The sequence below is a fragment of the Bemisia tabaci genome, chromosome 1 (genome assembly GCF_918797505.1).
Source record: "Bemisia tabaci chromosome 1, PGI_BMITA_v3".
Lineage (NCBI taxonomy): Eukaryota > Metazoa > Arthropoda > Insecta > Hemiptera > Aleyrodidae > Bemisia > Bemisia tabaci.
Genome location: NC_092793.1, coordinates 8,758,551 through 8,776,326, shown reverse-complemented (window position 1 = coordinate 8,776,326; position 17,776 = coordinate 8,758,551). Strand labels below are relative to the sequence as shown.

The 17,776-nt window shown below is 37.3% G+C and overlaps 1 protein-coding gene and 1 long non-coding RNA gene across 3 annotated transcripts in view; one reads left to right on the top strand and one right to left on the bottom strand.

Annotated features, from left to right (window-relative positions):
- Positions 1 to 6: 6 nt before the first annotated feature.
- The window catches only part of sdk (sidekick cell adhesion molecule), a 160,174-nt gene continuing 142,404 nt past the window's right edge, over positions 7 to 17,776 (bottom strand). The window contains exons 17-21 of one of the 2 annotated variants that reach the window (XM_019055096.2): positions 17,145 to 17,165; positions 15,333 to 15,490; positions 14,092 to 14,248; positions 1,309 to 1,625; positions 7 to 520 (exon numbers count right to left, since the gene is read on the bottom strand). In XM_019055096.2, coding sequence (XP_018910641.2) covers positions 278 to 520; positions 1,309 to 1,625; positions 14,092 to 14,248; positions 15,333 to 15,490; positions 17,145 to 17,165 — 896 coding nt within the window. In that variant the 3' untranslated portion in view covers positions 7 to 277. The remainder of the gene's footprint in view (positions 521 to 1,308; positions 1,626 to 14,091; positions 14,249 to 15,332; positions 15,491 to 17,144; positions 17,166 to 17,776) is intronic. The other variant, XM_019055106.2, reaches the window with a different exon arrangement.
- On the top strand, positions 1,639 to 13,471 carry LOC140223827 (uncharacterized). The gene is made up of 2 exons (XR_011899099.1): positions 1,639 to 1,908; positions 12,748 to 13,471. It is a non-coding gene; the product is annotated as an uncharacterized lncRNA (long non-coding RNA).

The window sequence follows — 17,776 nt, the reverse complement described above, 5'->3', positions numbered from 1 at the left end:
ATTAACTGTTGATTAATAAATTGTTCTCAGTTCTATAAATTTGCAGTGTGAAATTAAAACTAAACAAAGCTTTACCTCTTTAACAGATTTACCTATGAGCTTTCATTTCAAAATTTCGAGACGAAAGAGAAGAAAAAAAAGAGACACTCGACAACAAAAATATTAGGAGATCTAATTTAAAGACATATTGGCTCAGGTCTTTATAATTATTTTAAAAAAAAATCTAATACATAAAACAGTCTTCAAAAAAATAAGTCATTTGATAAAAGCTCCTCTTTTAAACGAAAGAAGAAAACCCTGGTAATGGCGCACGAGATCGGGCCATGTTATTCATGATGATTTGTCCACCATTTAAACTAACAACTGTACTACCCTCTGGCTCGGAGTCGGTGTAACTTGAATAATTACGAACAGGTTTCTGTCGCTTCCATGACTGTCGCAAAGAGTCATTTACATTTGCGTAGTGATTCACAAACGAATGAGGGTCTGAGCAGACACTCTCATTTTCACTTTCCGATCCCTGAAAAAGCAATAAACATGGGAATGTAAAAATATTCGAGAGAAAAGGCAAGAGAAATTACACTCATTCATCACTAAACTGATCGTCAGAGGACACCAAAAGTAAAATCTGTCAAAGACCATCAAAATTTTTTAAGATTTTGCTAGTATTTTTTCCACTTTTCTCCAGGATAATCAAATATAAACCAATCGATATTCCTTCAGGAAATATATATATCGATGGCGTAAGTCTGCAATCACAAATCTCCTTTAAGGTGTCTGAAAATCTTCGCCTCTATGTTACTTTTTTAAAAAAGAACAAATTGACATCATTCCTTGAAGTTTTTGCAGAATTTTCTTCGCACAGAGAAGAAAAATCAAGACAGTTTTAAAGAATTGCCGTAGAGTAGTTTTCCCTTTAAAATATAAAGAATGACAGGAAGTCTGCAATGTTGCAAACCGAGTTATAGGATTGCCGACAAACACCTTTGATATATATGCATTCAAATGCCATATCCGTGGCCAAAGTACGAAACTAAGTATCTCCGTTTGCAACGTTGAAGACTTCCTGTCATACTTCATTTTTTCTATGTAAAACTACTAACTAGTCACTGTGATTTCTTGAACACTTCCTCCATGGTCCTTCTGTCAGCAGAGTATTCTGCTGAAATTTGAAGCTTTAAAGTCGACTTCTTTCTCTACTAAGAAATAAATAAATACCCCTGTTCCAAATGGTCTCCCTAGGAAAAGTACACAAATGCAATTACTTTAAGATGAGACAAATGGAAATTGAAGAATTCAATTACAAACCTGTGAGTCAGTTGAGCTGATTTCTGATGGTTTCTCCGTTACAGAACTGTCATCAGGGTTCTCATCATATCCTTTTAGACTTTCTTCATCACTATGATAAGCAACGGAGGCTGGGGATGGTCTTGGTGGAGATTTACCCAGCATTGGATGAGGCCCTGGATGTACCATAGACTTGCGTGCTAAAGTTCCTCTCTTACTCAGAGTTCCACTAATACTAGCCCCACCAGCATGTCTTGACCGGTACAACTCCAACGCAAGTTGCTGACGATCATCAATATCCATCGCCATGGACTCTTCTAATGTCTTCTGGGCTTCTTCTGTAAAAGGAAAACCAGTTGATTAAGATATGACCGACATTATGAAGGAATCGTCACTCATTATAGGCATTAAGTTGTTCAATAAAGCCAAAAATGTCTTATCTGGAGTTCATAGAGTCAATAAATTTGAAAAATAATGTAGATTGGTTGTCGTCAAGATTAGTTTCTTGTAACTCTAATGAATTCAATTCTTTCTTTGTTGGTATAAATGATTTTGATTTACTTTTGGGATATGAACTGCTTACAGGATGAAGTTTCCTGAAAATAGCAAAGGCAAGACTATGTAATGTTCTGGTGCTGGGCCAGTGTACGTAGGTGTACCGTGGTGGTACCGAATATGGGTATGATGAATGAACGAAAAGACAACTACAGGTATCGTGGGTACAAACTATGTATAAGTCGATAGGCGTACAGTGAGGTGACAACAAATCTAACTGCTATGTGACTATGTCAGGAGGTCGCGATCCCGGCGCGGCGTGGTGGCCCTAGCGATGCCAAAATCAGAGTGTGGTCTACTGTCTCCTGGTTGCTGTTCAAGGGGATGATCATCATGAAGGGAAAGCCGGGAAAGAAACAGGTAGGGAATCATCCGTGCCAGGCGGTACCGGGCTAACGGGAGTTCCGAGGTCGCGGAATCGCGGACAAGGGAGGTGCCTGGCGCGGGGTTGAGAGGATGAAAAGGAGAGACAGGCGCCAGGCTGGTATAGATAGATATAGGCATGTTGGGGCACACAACACTCCTCCCTCCATGTGAGAAAAAAAAAAAAAATTAAAATTTTGAAGAAATTTTAATTTTTTTTTTTTTTTTTTTTTTTTTTTTTTTTTTTAGAAGGAAAAAAAAAAAAAGGGATTATCGAAGAATGTCAGAAATAATGAGATATTTGAAAAGGCGTGACTGATCCGGTGGATCTGAAGAGGAATAAAAGAAAACAAGGGAAGATGTATGCGTAAAGATGCTCGTTAGGTAAAGTCAAGATTTAAGCAGAAGAATGATGAAGGAAGAATCAAAGGGACAGGGATCGACTGAATACATTTAAACTTGTTACTTATTTAACATTAAGCAATCATAGAAAAGTATGTAGTGAATTTAAAATATTATTTACACGGGGACATAAAGTTGCTGTAGTTCTGAGTAATGATTCCTTCATAATGTGGGCGGAACTTAAAATAATTATGTACAGCGACTCAAGGACTAAATGAGTTGTGTGAGACAAAGTACCTACTTTGGGTAGTACAAATAAGATAATAAGATAATAAGAATATAAAAAGAACGACGGAAAAGATGAGAATAATGGTATTAGCAGCTTAGAAGGTTACCGGCTAAGCTGTCAGGAGTGCAAGAGCAACTATATTAGGAGGACAGATAGATCTAGCTGTAAAATTTTATAATTAAAGATCATTAAATATATGTACATAAATCACGTGTAATGTATTCGAGCATATAAATGAGATGAAGGATGAAATATCACAAAATGTTGCTCTTTTTTTTTTTTTTTTTTTTTTTTTTTTTTTTTTATTTTACCAAAGTAGACGACGTCACTAAATAAAAGTACCTAAAATTTTAAAATGCAAACACAGCAATAATGGTGCTATCTGTTAAACGTCAAATTTGAGTTATATCTAGCGCGTAATCCTCTCTTGGTAAGGTGTTGCGCTTTATTGTACTTAAATTCAATTCAATTAAACTTAGCAGAATTTACCAAAATATAATTCAATTGTAGCTACCAAAATGTAATACAATTAAAGTTACCACAATTTTATTTAAATAAGTTACCGAAATTTAATTTAAATAAAGTTACCAAAATGTAAAGTAAGTTTTATTGTAACGGTAACAGTGAGTGCCTAGGTCCTAATTGATTGCGATCGGGTGGCGGGTCGCCTAGGAGTTACTATCGGTGGGCTCCTATTAAGTTCTATTTGTTCATCTTCGCTTCCAGATTCGTGGTTACGTGAACGACTTCGATATCTATTTAAATTGATATTGGTTATGCAAATTTTTGATAGATCTAGAGGTGCGTTTTTGTTGGATTCGGGCCATAACTTTCCCAGAATGGGTAACCAACGGCAGTTACAGCATTTACAGCAAAATACATATGTTATTATGAGGGCTATTACAATGATTGTAAATGCTAAATATGATTGATACAAAATAGAGTGTGTTACAATATGGGGTTTGCTTAAGTTATCATCTAAAATTTCTTGGAATTTGTCTAGTTTATGTTTGGTGTGTCGTAGTTCCTCTAAGTTTATTCCAGTAATAGAGAGGGGTTTCATTAAGTTTGCCTGTTGGTTAATGAACTGACTTTTGTACACGCAACAATCGTCAATTGAAATGTTGAATTTTGGGATGTAATGGGTGACATTGGACGAATAATTGGATGAAGCTTTCAATGTAGTGGAGAATGTATATAGCTGACAGCTTGAGCGGAGAGTTAGAATGCCGGAGCCTTCGATTGTTGCGTCCAAGATGTGGGATGCGTCCTCCTCACAGGTAATAGACGCGGCCGTGGGTTTGGTTACCGTGAAGAGCCAGGAGTTAGGCTGGATGGAGTGCCAGATTTCCAGGTTCGCCTTCAAGGTCCGAGTTAGGCAATCCTCAGGAACTTCGGTCGGGGCCATGAGCAGTTCCGTTTCGCAAACTGGGTTTTGCGCCGTTGAGTAAGTAACCAGGTCCGTACAGATGTATTCTCCGTCGGAAGTGCTGGTGCATCCAGTCCTATCCTTAATTAGACAATACTTTGTTCTTGCTGTGTTTATCAAAAGGTAAGGGAATTGGGTGTCGATAATGGAAAAAACGCTTCGATGTTCGGGTGTTGTGGCCGGGAGGGGAAGAAGGTGGAACAGATTATATGTAATTCCGGTGACTAGTGGGATTTTAATCGAAAAAATTAAAAGATCGTTGTCATAAAAGGCGGCGATATTGCAGATTGTAAAATATTTATAAATGTTGTTGAAGTTTTGTGGGGCGAAAGGCAACTCGTTGTCTCCTGTTAGCTTAATTTTCTCTAGTTCAGTTTTGAGCGATTTCGGAGTGATTATGCTTGGGTGAATAACTTTCTGCTTTATAAAAAGAATTGATTCGATTAAAACGTTTAACTCGTCTCGCAGTTCGGCGATCAGCGTATTAAGCAAGTTTAATTGGCGCAATATCATCCCTTGTAACTCTAGAAATGATATATTAGCCCTAGTTCTTAACGCTTCATCATTAAAAACTCTAACGTTGGCATTAAGTGATTCTTCGGCGGTTTTCAATGACTCAGTGCTTACGTTATAATTTTTGATGGTGTCGGAAATTAAATTGACCTGCGTGCGCATTAATGTTTGTGTTTCCTTATTGTTGTGCAACAAGTTGGAAATAGATTCAGAGTAAAATTGGGCATCTTTGGCATCGGGGATGCCAAAAAGCCAATTCGTAACGTAGCTTACGCCGTCGAACAGGCCTCGACGGTTTCTTTTTTCATGAAAATTGTGGCCTAATAAGTGGTTTACTGTTTCCAGTTTATTTTCTAAAGATGTTACAGCTTGCTCGATTTCCTTGATCGTTGTGTTACAGTGCAAATCGATATGTTTCTCTTGAGAAACATGTCCGCAAATGTTAGAAGATTTACTGGCCGCCTTTTTAATAATATGTAATTTTTCGGTATAAAATGACACGTTTAAAAAAGAGAGTAAAGTGTATTGGTCGTTAGCAATTTTAGTTAGACCCAAGTTATGATAGTAAATTCCCGATTGATGTAAGATAGGGGTTATGTTATACGGTGTCTCGCACCATATTCCGGCAAGAAGTCCCAGTATAGCTATCCCTAAAAAGTGTTGCGGATTCATGCTTCTTCCTCCTCACTGTCGGAATCTGAAACACACGGTTTGAGTAAATTTAAGTGATATACTTTCGTTTTGTTTTTACCTATTTGTAACAGGGCTGTTTGGTTATCAAAGAGTTCAAGAACTTGATAGGGCCCTTTATATTTTGGTTGTAAACTTTGTGGCATTCCTTCTTTCAGAGTTTTATTTACAACATAAACTAAGTCATTTACTTTTAATTCAATGGGATTTAGCTTTCTATCGTAACATTTTTTAGAAGTAATTTTTGATTGGTTTAAATAATCTTTTGCTAACATGTGTGTTTGATTTAATTTTAATTTTAATCTATCGCAATAATCTTCATAAGTGTATTTAAAAGTAGGAGATCGAGAGAGAGTGTTAGGTACATATGCTTTTTTACCAAAAATCAGTTCGAAAGGAGAAAAATGTGTACTAGCGTGAATTTGTGTGTTGTAGCAGAACATTGCAAAGCCGATGAATTCGTCCCAATCTGTTCCATTATTTTTGACATAGTGTCTCAGGTATTCTTTCAATGTTCTATGGGAACGTTCAAGTGCGCCATTACTTTCGGGGTGATACACACTTGAGTGAATGTGACGGATTTTAAGGAATTTATTTAAACTTTTTATCACATTTCCAACAAATTCGGTAGCTTGGTCCGAGAGCAAGGATTCCGGAAATCCGAACAAACAGAAAAAATCAAGTAATTTGTTAGCAATCGTCTCTGCCTCGTGATTTGGAATTGGATAAGCATAAGAAAACTTTGTCAAATCGCATTGTAAAGTTAAAATAAATTTGTTTCCCTGCTCAGACAAACAAAGCGGACCTACAATATCCATGGATAAACGCTGAAATGGACGGTCACTTGTAGTGGTTATTTCCATGGGTTGCTTAATTTTAGGTGAACTTTTATTTACGCTACAGGAGGGGCATTTCTTAATATAATCTTTGATGAAAGCTTTCATTTGAGGCCACCTGTAAATTTCCTTAACTCTTTTATATGTCCTATTAAATCCTGAGTGACCACTTAGGGGGGAATCATGAAATTCTTTTAAAATGTTGAGCATCTCTTCTTTAGTCTGCGGAATTAACCTATCTTTAGATACCAATATTATTTCCTTTTTTCCTTCGAAAACAAAGTAAATTAAATTAATCACAGCGTCTAATTTTATTTTAGGATTAAAGTCACATGGATTTTGGATAAAAACTTTTTTGAATTTTAAACTTTTCAGTTTCTCTTTTAAATTTAGAAGGCAATAAAGTAGCTCTCTATATGAAAATTCATCAAAGTGATTCAACCTATTTATTAAAAGAAAAGACGTTTTCTTATCGTTTTTAAGCACTACAGCGTCATAAAGTTCAATTTCCTTAATAGAATTTAGGTCGAAAGCGTTGGACACATTATTAAATAAAGGGTTTTCTTCTTTTAAGTCTTTTGAAAAAAATATGCAAAAGGGAGATTTATCAAAAATATTATCTTTAATTATTTTTAAATCGCGTGGTTCCAGTGATGCGTAATGGAATTTAATAAAATCATCATAAAGGTTTTTATCACTGTTGATCAACATTATTGGGTTCCTAGAGAGAGCATCAGCATTAGAGTTGATTCGGCCCGGTTTGTAACAAATTTCGTAGTCAAATTGTTCTAATTTAAGACGCCAACGGACCAATCGAGAACTTGGGTCTTTGCAATTGAAAAGCCAAGTGAGAGCTCGGTGATCTGTGTAGATTTTAAAGTGTCTACCCGCTACATAGTGATAAAAATGAGAAACACTCCATACCGCCGCAAGACACTCTTTTTCCGTTGTTGAATAGTGTTTCTCCGCATTGTTAAGTAAACGCGAGGCATAAGCAATTGGTAAGTCGTTAGGGACGTCCCCCTGTGATAATACGCTCCCGAGGCCGCGGTTACACGCGTCAACTGAAATGTTGAAGAATTGATCCCATTTTGGATGCTGCAATAGAGGCTTGGACGTTAGCATTTCCTTTATTTTATTGAAGGCGTCTTGTTGTGTTTGGCCCCAATGAAATTCTACACCCTTTCTTAGTAGCTTGAGTAACGGGTAACATACTCTGGAAAATGAAGGCAAGAAACGGCGGTAGTACCCAACAAAACCCAGGTATTCCTTAATTTGCGTCTGATTTGTGGGCTCCTTGTACTTTAAAACGGCCTTAATTTTGTCGTCGTTCGGAGTTACGCCCTTTTCTGAAATTGTGTGACCTAAATACATTACCTCTTTGCGCAGAAATTCACATTTTGCGGGTTGTAACACGATGTTACCCTTTAAAAACCTTTTAAAAACCTCTTCAATTTGTTTTTCGTGGTCCTCCCAATTTGAGTTGGCCAGAACTACGTCATCCAGATACACAAAGCATTGAGAACCCTGTAACCCCATTAGGAGGCGGTCCATGAGCCGTTGTTGTGTCGCACATGCTGTTTTTAATCCAAACGGCATGCGTAACCATTCAAAATGACCAAAAGGCGTATTATATGCTGTTTTTGCTATGTCTTCAGGTCGGATTTTCACCAAATGAAAAGCCGATGAGACATCTAATACCGTGAAAAACTTACTGTGCCCCAGATTTTCTAAAATTGTGGAAATGGAGGGGAGGGGGTACGCGTCACCAATCGTGACTTTATTGAGTGCCCTATAGTCTACGCAAAGACGCCATTTAGTTTGCCCGGACGCGTCTGACTTTTTTGGAACCATGAGAATGGGACTGCTGTAAGGACTGTTCGAATGCCTAATTATTTTCTGACGCAACATTTCATCCGTTTGTCTCTTAATCTCTTCGTAATGTCGTTGCGGTGGACGGTACAATTTACTTTTAATGGGGTTCGGATCGGTGACTCGAATTTCGTGTTGAACCAAATTTGTGTACGGAAGAGAGTCTCCCGGTAAATGGAAAATTGAATGGTACTTTGTGCATAATTTAAGAATTCCGTTTCTTTCTTTCTCATTCAAATGATCTAGGCGTAAATTCTCTTTCAAAAGTTTCAATCTATCTGCACTAAGGGTCTTATTACTAATTTCCGACTGCACGTTTAACACAGGCTTCGGCGGTGGAGGGATTTCATCAAGTACTAAATTAATGCGGTGAATGTTGACTGTTCTGTGCGTGGTATTGAGTACCGTTGTGATTGCTCGATTATTTTCTACTTTCACCACGGAGCGGGCCAAATATACGCCGTCCGAAATCTGCAGTTCCGGGGTTATACCAAACTCTAAATCATTTTTAACATCAATTTGAATCACCGATTCCGACCTTGGTTTCAACATGATAATGTCTGACTGATTTCCATCGATTTCACGGTGTAACCTGATTGGCGTAGAAATTGAGTCAATTTTCAGTGTATACGAAGAGAAATCAATCAGAGCATTTTCATTGGTTAAAAAGTCGTTACCTATTATACCATCATGCGGAATGTTACATGGCCACTTGACCACGTGAAACTTAATAGGGAATGTCTGATTTTCTGCGCTGAGTTTGATGACTGTTGTTCCCTCTGTGACGATGGGGCTATTGGCGGCAAGCCCGTTCAGAGTTAATTTTTCAGCAGGGTTAAGTTGAAACGACAGATTCTTAATGCTATCATAACGCAACAAACTGACGTCAGCACCCGTGTCTGTCATCAGTTTTAGAGGATGGTTACTTAAATAAGCAATAACAGATACAGTATTTTTGCCCTTAGATTCGCAATGAATATTTTTCTCGATCAACGTAGAATTTGGTTCCGAAACGAAATCACCGAGCGCACTTGAATCAAAATTACCTTTTAAATACGTTGTTACATGGCGTGGGCCGAGAATAGCATTGAAAGTGAGCAATAAAATAATGGATTTGAGACTCTTTTTAAAAGCCCTCGAAATTATGGTATAACCTTCTTTCGTGCTGTAATTTTGTGCGATTTTATTTGCCATAACGAAAGGAAAATTCAACAGAAATGTAAAAAATAATAAAATAGGATAAAATTGCTCAACCCAGACCTGAAATCTGGTAAGTACACTCAATTCAGAATGCAGGTAATTTCTAAAAATAGTGGATACGCGATCGCTTTTCTGTAATGATTTGCCGTTTCTATACTTCCACCATTTAAAGTAGGATCTGAAAGCTCTCGTTTTGAAATCGTACATGGATTTACTGTTATTCTTACTGACTAATTTTTCTGAAGATTGGACACTAAAACAGGAGTTACTATTATCTTCGCAGACGTCGTCTCCAAGAGTAATTTGTATGTCATGGCTGCTATTAGTGCTTACAGTGTTTCTAACGTGGGGTTGAAAATTTTCTCTTGAGTCTAAGTTTGCGTTTGTGCTACCTAACTCTAAACCAGGAGATTCATTTGGATGATTTGAATTTAATTTATTAATTTGATTTTCTTTTGTTTTAAGTTTTGAATTTTTAGGTTTCTTACTAACTATATTTTCACTTGATGAGTTGCTTGAACTTTTATTTGGTTCACGGAATAAATTTTCATTTTGCTTACGTATTAAATTTTTGCTTGACTTATCAACTGAGTTTTCACTTTGCTTATTGACTAAACTTTCATTATGCTTCGAGGCTGAATTTTCAATTGGCTTACAAACTAAATTTTCACTTAGCATGCGTGCTAAGTTTTCACTCGAATCTTCACTTGACTTAAATGTTAAATTTTCACTTGACTTAAATGTTAAATTTTCGCTTGACTTAAATGCTAACTTTTCACTTGAATTTTCTGTTGACTTAAATACTAAATTTTCAGTTGAATTTGTTGTTGACTTAAATACTAAATTTTCACTTGAATTTTCAGTTGACTTAAATGCTAAATTTTCACTTGATTTACCTGCTAAATTTTCACTTGAATTTTCAGTTGACTTAAATGCTAAATTTTCACTTGATTTACCTGCTAGATTTTCACTTGAATTTTCAGTTGACTTAAATGCTAAATTTTCAGTTGAATTTTCCGTTGGATGCGGTACGCGTTCTGTCGTTTGATCGATTGCATCAAAGAATTCTTGACACGAATTAAAAATAGCAGCGTGTCTTGCCTCAAACATTTTAGGATATAAATCAAATTGAGAAGATTGTGAAACTGCGTTGTTTTGGTTACTTAACAGGTCAGCGTCACGATTGTCTGCCGAAATTGATTCAACAGATGGCAAAGGAGATTTGATGGATGAATCGGAAGATTTATGGAAACTATTCACATGAGATTCTGACTTAGTGTTTGAAACATTTGAGATTTGTGCATTAGATACTAAATTATGGTTACATAATTGATTTTCGTCAGCTTTAGTAAAATTTTGGCTGTTGCTTGCAAAATGTGGGGACCTTTCGGACTGACGGAAGCTGAAAGGTCTTGTTAGTTTAAAGACTCTTCGGTGCAAACGTGTACATTAGATTGGGGTGGGTTGGATTTTTGATCTCTAAACCTATTATTCGCAGGATTTCTACTACATTCTTCAGTCGTGTGCCCCTTAATTTTATGAATATCGCAAAATTTGTGTGGAGAATAACCCTTAGAAGTACCAGACACATTAGAATTATTATACCCGTTAGAATTATTATATTGAAAGCTATTCTGTGACTGACTTTGAGAGTAATTTTGCGGAGCATTAAAATTTTGTTGGTTTTTCTTTTGTAGATTGATTAATTTGAAACAGTTATTAGCGTCGTGATTATGCATGTTGCAGAAAATACAGAATTTTTTTTGTGCTTGCTGACCGGGGTTAGCCTGATAATTCTGCGAGTTGGGATTCTGATTCTCGTAGCGAAAATTGGGTTGCGGGACCAAACTCGGATTAGGTTGCGCTTGGAAGTTAGGATTATAATTGGGGCTTGGGTAATTAGAATTGTACGGATAATTTTGATACCTGTTGAAAGTGGGATTCGGTGATTGGAAAAAATTTGGGTGAACGTTTGAGTAAGAAAATGTGTTGCTAGGGCTCGGTTGCTGCGGCGTGTTGGGAAGGGCGTTCATATTCTGAGATGGGTCAAATTGATGCATAAATTGGCTTTGATTGCAAATATTCGATGTTTCCGGTTGAAATGTGTTAAAATTTATATTTTTATTAGTAAATTTTTGCTTTGTGCATTCAATAGAATCGTGGTTAGACATTTTACATTGATCGCACCATTTTTTAGGTGCCACTCTCTGAGAACCTACTTTCAAGAATTGTTCCTCTTCCTCAGCCTTGTTCAATGCTTGGAGTAAATTTTCAAGAGTTTGGCATCTAAGAAATCGTGAAATTTCTGGCAAGGAGTGGTAGATAAACCTACTAAGTGCTAATTCCTCGATGATTTCTATTTTTCCCGCATTCCTAGTGTTTTCAGAAGTACTTAATGTAGATAATATGCGGATCCTAGTAGAATTTATGCGGTTATAAAAGTCAATAACTGATTCTTTGGGATTCTGCCTAATGTTATTCATCTCTTCCATAAGTTGGACATAGTTTTTCCTATCAAGATAAAACACATCGAGCGCTTCTTTTAATTCTGTCCATGAATTAAACACTTTGCCTCTAATACGTGATTTTACCGAACTGCTTAAGTTAGAATGAATGATTGTAAGAAGAGGAACTGATGAATGAGCGATACGCACTGCATTGTCACAATTAACCACAAAATCATAATATTCTGTTACTTCACCCTTAAACTCTCCAATTAATTTGCTCAAAAATGTGAGATCTTTAATTTTTGTACCGTCGTCGACCATTTTTGGGGTGTGGGGAAGGAACGAGACACAACAAGAACAAAATACCAATCAAAATTAAAGACAGGGTGAAATGCACTTCACAAACCTTTGAAGAACTTTGTAGAGTGGGACCAGGAGTGTTGTTCTTTTGCCGACTGCGCCACTGTAATGTTCTGGTGCTGGGCCAGTGTACGTAGGTGTACCGTGGTGGTACCGAATATGGGTATGATGAATGAACGAAAAGACAACTACAGGTATCGTGGGTACAAACTATGTATAAGTCGATAGGCGTACAGTGAGGTGACAACAAATCTAACTGCTATGTGACTATGTCAGGAGGTCGCGATCCCGGCGCGGCGTGGTGGCCCTAGCGATGCCAAAATCAGAGTGTGGTCTACTGTCTCCTGGTTGCTGTTCAAGGGGATGATCATCATGAAGGGAAAGCCGGGAAAGAAACAGGTAGGGAATCATCCGTGCCAGGCGGTACCGGGCTAACGGGAGTTCCGAGGTCGCGGAATCGCGGACAAGGGAGGTGCCTGGCGCGGGGTTGAGAGGATGAAAAGGAGAGACAGGCGCCAGGCTGGTATAGATAGATATAGGCATGTTGGGGCACACAACAACTAGATAAGGGTGTCCTCATGATACAGTAAAACCTCGCTAAGTCGGTTTCCGGATAAGCCGGTAACCCGCTTTAGTCGGTAGAATCGCCCGGTCCCGTTTATCACCCATATAACACAATGCTAAATAAGTCTCGGTATCTCGGTTTGGTCAGATTCTGAACCCGCTTAACTCGGTGAAATTTTTCCATCTCGACCTGTTTTTCTTCGATCGTCACCCGTGATCAAGCGTAGGTAGTGTTTCCGTGCGCGGTGCGGTGCGGGTCGGGTCAAGTTACGCCACGAAGGGTGAGCGAATCTCCGAGAAAGCGCAGCGCAGTGCGAGAAACGACATCGGAAATAGAGAGATAAGGAATCAAAAACACTCGATAACGACACGAAAGATGAGAACAGTAGAGAATAGGATATCTGATACCGCGTGTTATCTTATCGCGCGTGTGAAAACACGCATGCATAATTAAGCAATTTCACGCATCGATGAGTTGACAGGTCAAGTCGGCACCGGCCCCTCTCCCCCTACCATCTTGCATTGCCCTTCCCCGCTCCCCCCAGGAATCTTCCGCAGAGTTTTTCGGAGATTTTAGCGAGTATTGATACGTTGCATTTTCAGTTCAACGACCCGCCATAGCGGGTGGCCGCGGCGCATCACCGCGCGGCATGCCGCGTGGGGTGCGCGGGGGGTGATACGCAATGGGGTGCCGCGGCACCCCAACATACGATTAACCCGATGACTTCATGATGCCCTGACACTTACAACACGCAATTTCAAGTGCATCTCATGAAATTTTACTCTTTAGTACCATTCTCTTCGATCAAATGGCTCTCCTAAACACTCCTACAAGTCACTCTACACGCACGTTTGCGTTTGTCCAATTTAGGGCGCGAAATTTGAAAAAGCGCGGCAGGAAAAGTGGCAGTCCGCGTAAGTCGGTAACCCGCTTAACTCGGTAAATTTCCTCGGTCCCGATGAAAACCGACTTAGCGAGGTTTCACTGTATTTGGTAAATTAACAGAAAAGTTTCCTCACAAAGTAAGAAAGAACTATTCGGGAAGCCTTACTGATAGTAATCAGAGTTTTGAGAACTGGCGAGAATGAGTTGGAATTGTCTACAGCGGTTTTGCAGGCTGAGTGACCCAAAAGACAGACATGGATAAAGGATAACCAATACGTACTCATGGCTGAAGAAGTTCCAATGAAGCCGGCAGATTGAGACAATAGCCATCTCACCAGATTTTACCAATATTAACTTAACAAGGCTCACTAATGACTTACAGACGAGGATTTTTTTAAACAGCCTTAAGACTAAGTGTAACCTTTAATATGACCTTGAATTGGAGAGGAATAACTTACGTTTGTATTTGTGACTTTTGCTTTTGACACACAGAATAGCAATCACCATGATGATTATGACAATAGAGGCAGCAGCTAAAGCAACCATAAACCATGTCTGTCGGTGGAAAGGCTCTCGTTGAACATAACTGTAGGAGAATCTTGTTGGAATAATAATCTATAAAAAAAAAAAAAAACCAGAAACAATGATAAGAATGTATAGACCACAATGCATATTCATCCAGCTCATTGAGAGATTCAGCGATCCTAAAAAATCAAATAAGGATTGAGAAATTCTAAAAATCCATATTGTCCCCGTGAAAGTGTTCCTTTGAAAGAAACATAAATTGCTCTAGATTGTAATTGTAGTGGCATGGTGTTTAAGTTTCTTATACTTCCTGCCGTGTCTGACAACTCATTTGAATCTTCGAGTAAAATAAGACAACAAATAAAAGGACCTCTTCTGTCTTTTGTCTAACTGTAATAAAGAAAAATGAGGCTCAAGTTGAAAGAGAGAAAAGACAAAATGAATAAGACAAGTGGATCGCGTTTAACAGAAAGGAACCAAGCCACATCAGCTATTGCCAAATTTAACTGGGCTATTTAATTTTTTACGAGAGAACGTTCGTGTGGGTTCCTTGGAAAATTTTAGGGAATTAGCTTTGTAGTATGGAGAAAATCCACTAAAATTTTCACGAAAATCCGCACAATAGTTTTCATGTAAAAAATTAAATTGCCTGATTATATTTGGCAATAATTGATGTGGCTTGGTTCCTTTCTGTTTAACGCAGTCCAACTGATTGTGACTATAGTTTATGACAAACTCGGCTGGATTTTCAGAAAAGAACAAAGAAGCTGCCCCCCTAGATCCTACCCAGTATTTTTAATACTGCTCCATACATACTCCTTTCCCAAACAATTACAAGTTTTCCTCTTGATGAAACCTATTTATTTTGTATTCCTAGTCCAAAAAACTTGCGGCATATTTTTTTGTTAAAATGCGCGTGCATCTTTTGAAAACGATATGCAAGGACGAGCCATGATGTGAGAATTTCACTTGTCTTGCTAATTTACAGGGAGAAAAGACAAATTAACCCAGAATTACGACTCTTCAAATCAAATGTGGTTAATTTCAATCTGCTATTCATCAGAAAAATTTAGGATTGCTCTTATGGCTCTCTTGAAGAGACTAGAAGATTGATTCGTTAAATTGCGATTTGATAAATGGAGGTCATAGTGAAAATAAGATTACAAGAACTTACAGGATTTTCATAGGTAGCAGGGTAACTGATTCCGTACTTGTTGTACGCTATTACACGGAGATGACAGACTGTCGAAGGAACAAATGTTTCATACAAGATTGTATACTCCTCTAACGGGCCATTGGTTGTTTGCACAGCAGTTGTCCATCGTGTATCATCTGAAATTTTAATGGAAAAATGAAAAGATGAAAAAAAAATTAAAATAGCACCTGAAGGAATCTGATGAGGAAGACAAGAAAAGGAGGAACCTGAGTTGTACAGTTGTACATTGAGCCTCTAAAGCACATATTTGAAGTAATATACTTACAGGAGGAAATTTAAGTTTCAGAACACAAAAATTGCCTTACTTCAAATGAATTAGAAAAATTTTTCCGAGAACTATACAACGTTTACAAGTTCGAAAAAAACTGATGATGGAGGTGTCATTCCTCCGAAATATGTCTCTCAATATTAAAGCTATGTGCAAGTGAGTCCGCAAAATAATTTTATTCCTCAATTGCTCTATAGCACATATTTGAAGTAATATACTTACAGGAGGAATTTAAATTGCTGAATATTTGCTTTATAAATATTGCCGTTGGTTCAAAAGGGTTTTATAATTATAAAAATGAAGAAGCATGCTTTGAGGAAAATAATAGACAATCTTTAAAGAGAAATAATTCTTTGAGAGATTTCAACACATAAATTAATGCTAAGTTCCTTTGAAAATGAACATTTTGCACAGCCATTAAAACAAACTTACTGAAAAAAATTTAGAAACATTTAAATAGTCTCATACAAAAACTCTCTTCATGTTCAAATCTCATACAAATGATTATTGCCAATGATAGCAAACAGCAAGCAAGCTATACTTTCAAAGAAGAAACAAGCTTCGGTTTCGAAATTATGTTATAAGCAAGAAAAGAGCCCCATGAAAAGTATGATCCTATGTACTGCAAGTACACGTCTGATCATACTTCAACAGATTGCACACAGAGAAAAAAATATCTCAAATTGAATCTGCATATTTTCTCTCCTTGACATGAATAGGTAGTTCAGTAAAAGAATCACAAAAAGGCGTTACAAAACTACATAAAAAACAAGACAGTAAGATACAGGAGCACCATTTCAAACCCAAGAAAGTCAGTATAGTGGGGAGAAGCAAAATAATTAGTTACAAAGTTGGATTTAAATGAAGCACTTTCCAAAGAAAACGGAAAGAAATCTACATATATATGCAAAATAGATAAACAAATGAAACCGAAAAAAGTAAAATGATTATCATTGCTAAAATTAACCAGGCGGGGACAAAAGATCATGCAGAAAGCTGCTTAAATGCAAAAAAAGAAAAGAATAACATGGAATTGGTTTCAATATTCACTCGTTCCTAGACACAGCTTTTCTGAGAGATTTTAAAACAAAAAATTTGAATTGAACACTTGGATGGATTTGATTGCTTTGGAAGAGACAAACAGTATTTTACTTTAAATGTAGAGATGAACTTCTGCTGAAAATGGACAGCCACAACTTTTGAAATGTACATAGAACATAAAATAGGAATGACATTTTCTTCAACTTCATGTTTATCCAGCTAAGACTGAACGTTGCATTAGCCAAGAAATGTTCCTCCAGCAATTATTTACAGAATATAACTCAATATGGGACAAATTCTTTGGCATAATATCTTTTCCAAAAAATAAACAATAAAAAATAAAAAAATAAATGAATGAATAAAATAATGCTGTAGGAGTTAGGAGTAATCAACAAATTGGCAGGGAGAGTATTAGTGGCGGGTACACATACAATAAATTGTTTAAATGAATGGAAACTTACGATCTTGCCAATCTTCCAAAACTAGTTAAGAAAAAGAAAAAGAAAAAAAAGAAAAATAAATAACGGCATGAAAAAGTTAAAGACCAAATTTATTTAAAAGTACTCATAAACCAAAAATTACCTCACCGTTATCAGAGGCACCATAGAGTTTTAGAATGATATATGTACATACATAAGATTCGCTTTCATAGCGCTCTCTGTCTCTCTGCGACAACTAACAGCCATGGTACCCTCTACTTCTCCACAACTCTTCAGGGAGTTGGCACTCTCTCATTTCGATTAAAACCCCCTGTCACCATCATTTCACTGGGCGTCCCCTTCGTCTCCTTCCAGGAATGAAATACTCCCCCTTGGAGGAACAATAAGTAAATAGATGGGTGCCTGCTATGTGACTCATCATGGAAAACACTCGCAGAGTCAGAGTCAGGCACAACAAAATTTGAATGAAGATAAACAGCAGGAGGAGCAGCAGTATAATAATATAATACCTAAGTAAATATATATAATAAAGTAGACAGCCGCAAAAACTTTCATTTTCCTTAACTATCAGTTACGGTTAAGCACAGCGGGCAACTTCTATTATCTTCAAATTTTTAGCTATCATTATTATAAGGTGCTTTAACTGTCTGCAA